Genomic DNA, 3,100 nt, shown 5'->3' with positions numbered 1-3,100 from the left:
GGATGTGGACAACATGGAGAGGGTCCAGAGGAGGGCCACTCGCATGATCAGGGGGCAGCAGGGCAGGCCCTACGAGGAGAGGCTACGGGACCTGAACCTGTTCAGCCTCCACAAGAGAAGGCTGAGGGGAGATCTAGTGGCCTGTTACAAACTAGTCAGAGGGGACCAGCAGGCATTGGGGGAGTCCCTGTTCCCCCCAAGCACTACCAGGAGTGACTAGGAATAATAGTCACAAGCTGGCAGAAGGTAGATTCAGGCTAGATATCAGGAGGCGCTACTTCATGGTCAGGGCAGCTAGGGTCTGGAACCAACTTCCAAGTGAAGTGGTGCTGGCTCCTACCCTGGGGGTCTTTAAGAGGAGGCTAGATGAACACCTTGCTGGGGTCGTTTGACCCCAGTAGTCTTTCCTGCCATGGCGAGGGGGTCGGACACGATGATCTGCTCAGGTCCCTTCCGACCCTACAAATTATGAAACTATCATGGTACACCACTTTTTTTTTTCCATGCCACATAAGATTTCCTTCTCTTCTACCTCCTCAACATTATATTTCGAAAGCTTTAACATAAGCTTTAGTTGGTAAGTGACCCAAGTATACGAGCAGTAGAATTTTAATGATATCTTCACCTTGCCTTTAATATAAACATCTTTATACTACTAATGTTCATGCTGTAATGAACACAATTCTACTTGATCACTATGGAAGATGAGTGTAAAGTGACAGACGGTATATTATCCGTTGTGGAGGTGTTGAGACAATGGAGACATGTTAAAGCCTTGGGGCTCATTCCATTTCTTCTTGTGTTTAATTGAAAAGGCATACACTTTGCATTCTTAGTATTGTATTAATTCCACATTAGAGCAGAGCAACAGCGATAAAGCCACAGCAGCATTAACTACTTGGCTGCTAGTGCTGACAGCAGCTCTGGCAGCTGCACAGAGAAGCCCCAGGGGCCAGATGACCAACCACCACAGGCTGGATCCAGCCCATGTGGCCATGGGTTCAACACTAAGGCACAGAAGCTCAGGACTTAGATACTTCACACCCATTAGACACCCTTTTGCTAATCTAGTCTAGTCAAGATCATGTAACTGCTTTATCTGGTAAACGGTCATCAGAGGGCTTTGTTTAAAATCAGCATGTCATAATCTGACCCTATGTTTCTGGAATTTTGCATTAAATGTCAGAAACAGGAACCTTAATTTTGGATTTACTTACATTAACATCCTCTCTAATTCCTAGAGGTTTTTTTTTCCTGTTGTCACAAAGCAAGTCTGTTATAGTTTCATTGTATATTTCCATGTAGGAAACTCGCAACAGAAACTCTCTATCCGGAATCTAAAGATTAAAAATAAAAACGTTAGACGAGGTGGGAGGAAGGGCAAAAAGAAAAGGCACACAGTACCCATTCTATTTTAAATGTGGTACTTTACCTTTCCTCATCACAAATATCACCATGGAACTATGTTTAATAACAGCAGTTACTTGTAAGGAAAAATTAAATCAATAAAATATTTAATGTTGTTGGCCATCTTTAAAGCAGGGTACTTTTCCCTATTCCCTCAAGCAAAGGGAAAGATGATCTCTACTAGGGGTGCACTGGTAGAGAATTTTTGGCCCGATGGCTGATTTTTAACTAGCCATATTGGTCAATACCAATCTGATTCCGATATGCTGCCAGCCAGCATGGAGAGTGGCATCCGGCTAGTAAGTCTGTGGGGAAAGGGGAATGGGGAGGAGGCACAGAATGAGGCCCCCTGTGGTGAGGGAGGGAGGGAGGCTGGAGCTGGGGCTTGGGCAGGAGGAGAGGCAGAGTGGGGACAGAGCCGCAAGAGACTTGTCTGGGGGCCGTGGCTCCTACCACCCAGATCCGTATGTGGGGTGAGCTGCTGCTGTGGGCTGGGAACTGGGCCAGGCTGTGCTCGGGGCAGATGGCTGCAGCCACCCCAAAACTCTCCATAGCCATAGCCCCCCACCATGCCATCTGCTCTGAGTGCAGCCCCTCCCCATCACCCCCTCCAAAGAGCTCTGCGCTGCCCCACCCCGCCCTGCCCTGTGCACAGATCCAGGGGCACACATCCCCTCACCCCCTTGCCCTCCTGGCTTACCAAAACTAACTTAATTTCCTTGCTAATGTTTTCTAACATTTCATTCCCTTTATCCTATCACAATTTACTTACTGCACAAATAAGTTTGAAGATATCATGAATTGCTTTTGGAATAATGCCAACAGAAGTCTCATTCCCCATCATTGTATATGTTTTTCCTGAGGCAGTCTGTCCATATGCAAAAATAGTGCCTAAAAATGAAAAAAGTGTTAACTGACCACTGTCCACACAAAATCCATAAGATTCAATTATGAACATCAATGCAAGGCTTACCATTGTATCCTTGGACAGCAGACTTAATAATTGGAACAGCTACACCTTCGTATACATTTTCAGTGCCATCATGTGAATGAAAGACACGATCTTGAAAAAAGAAAAACAATTCTATCGTGGTTTTGCTTAACAAATCCGAAAGGATGACCCTTTGGGTCAATAAAACCAACTCCTTTGCAGATGATGCAAAGGAGACTATGCTGTCACAGATAACCCCTTATTTTTTATATAGAATGCATCAGTTTCATGTTAGGGCTCATATACACTTGCACAGAGCCTGCTATGACATGCTGGAAATCCAGCACGTCAGAGCAGACTCAATTAATCAAGGCTGCTGGAGCACGGAAGTTGATGCACTCCAGCAGCCTCGCACCTCATGTGTATCAGCATTCCTGTGCAGAAAAAATGGCAGCAGAGCACCTTGAAATAAAACACATTTGATAAGTTTTAGTTCAAAAGCACCCTCCCCTACCCCAATCATTTTTTCAGTGGTTGGGGGGGGTGGGAAGGTGCGTGGGAAAGAGGAAGGTAGGACAGCCTGGCCCCACTCCCTGCAGAGGGCACTACACTCAACCACTCTGCATGGGCCTGTGGGGCTGGAGCCACTGCCTGGGAGCATGGGGCTCCCAGCTCGGACCTCAGGTGGGGCAGGAGGTGCCAGGGGTTGGGTCCCCTCCCCCTCCATATCTGGCCACACACCACTACCCCCCCCCCCCCCCC

At 47.1% G+C, this 3,100-nt stretch overlaps 1 protein-coding gene across 5 annotated transcripts in view; it reads right to left on the bottom strand.

Moving 5' to 3' along the window:
• Positions 1-3,100, bottom strand: part of CENPE (centromere protein E) — a 79,633-nt gene that overhangs the window by 71,367 nt on the left and 5,166 nt on the right. For all 5 annotated transcript variants that reach the window (XM_019526088.1, XM_019526084.1, XM_019526087.1 and 2 more), the window contains exons 3-5: positions 2,381-2,470; positions 2,180-2,298; positions 1,218-1,337 (exon numbers count right to left, since the gene is read on the bottom strand). In XM_019526088.1, coding sequence (XP_019381633.1) covers positions 1,218-1,337; positions 2,180-2,298; positions 2,381-2,470 — 329 coding nt within the window. The remainder of the gene's footprint in view (positions 1-1,217; positions 1,338-2,179; positions 2,299-2,380; positions 2,471-3,100) is intronic.

The sequence above is a fragment of the Gavialis gangeticus genome, unplaced genomic scaffold (assembly GCF_001723915.1).
Source record: "Gavialis gangeticus isolate Ggan-Ray unplaced genomic scaffold, GavGan_comp1, whole genome shotgun sequence".
NCBI classification, from domain to species: Eukaryota; Metazoa; Chordata; order Crocodylia; family Gavialidae; genus Gavialis; species Gavialis gangeticus.
The sequence above is the reverse complement of the archived record's forward strand: the minus strand, read 5'-3'. Positions and strand labels throughout refer to the sequence as shown.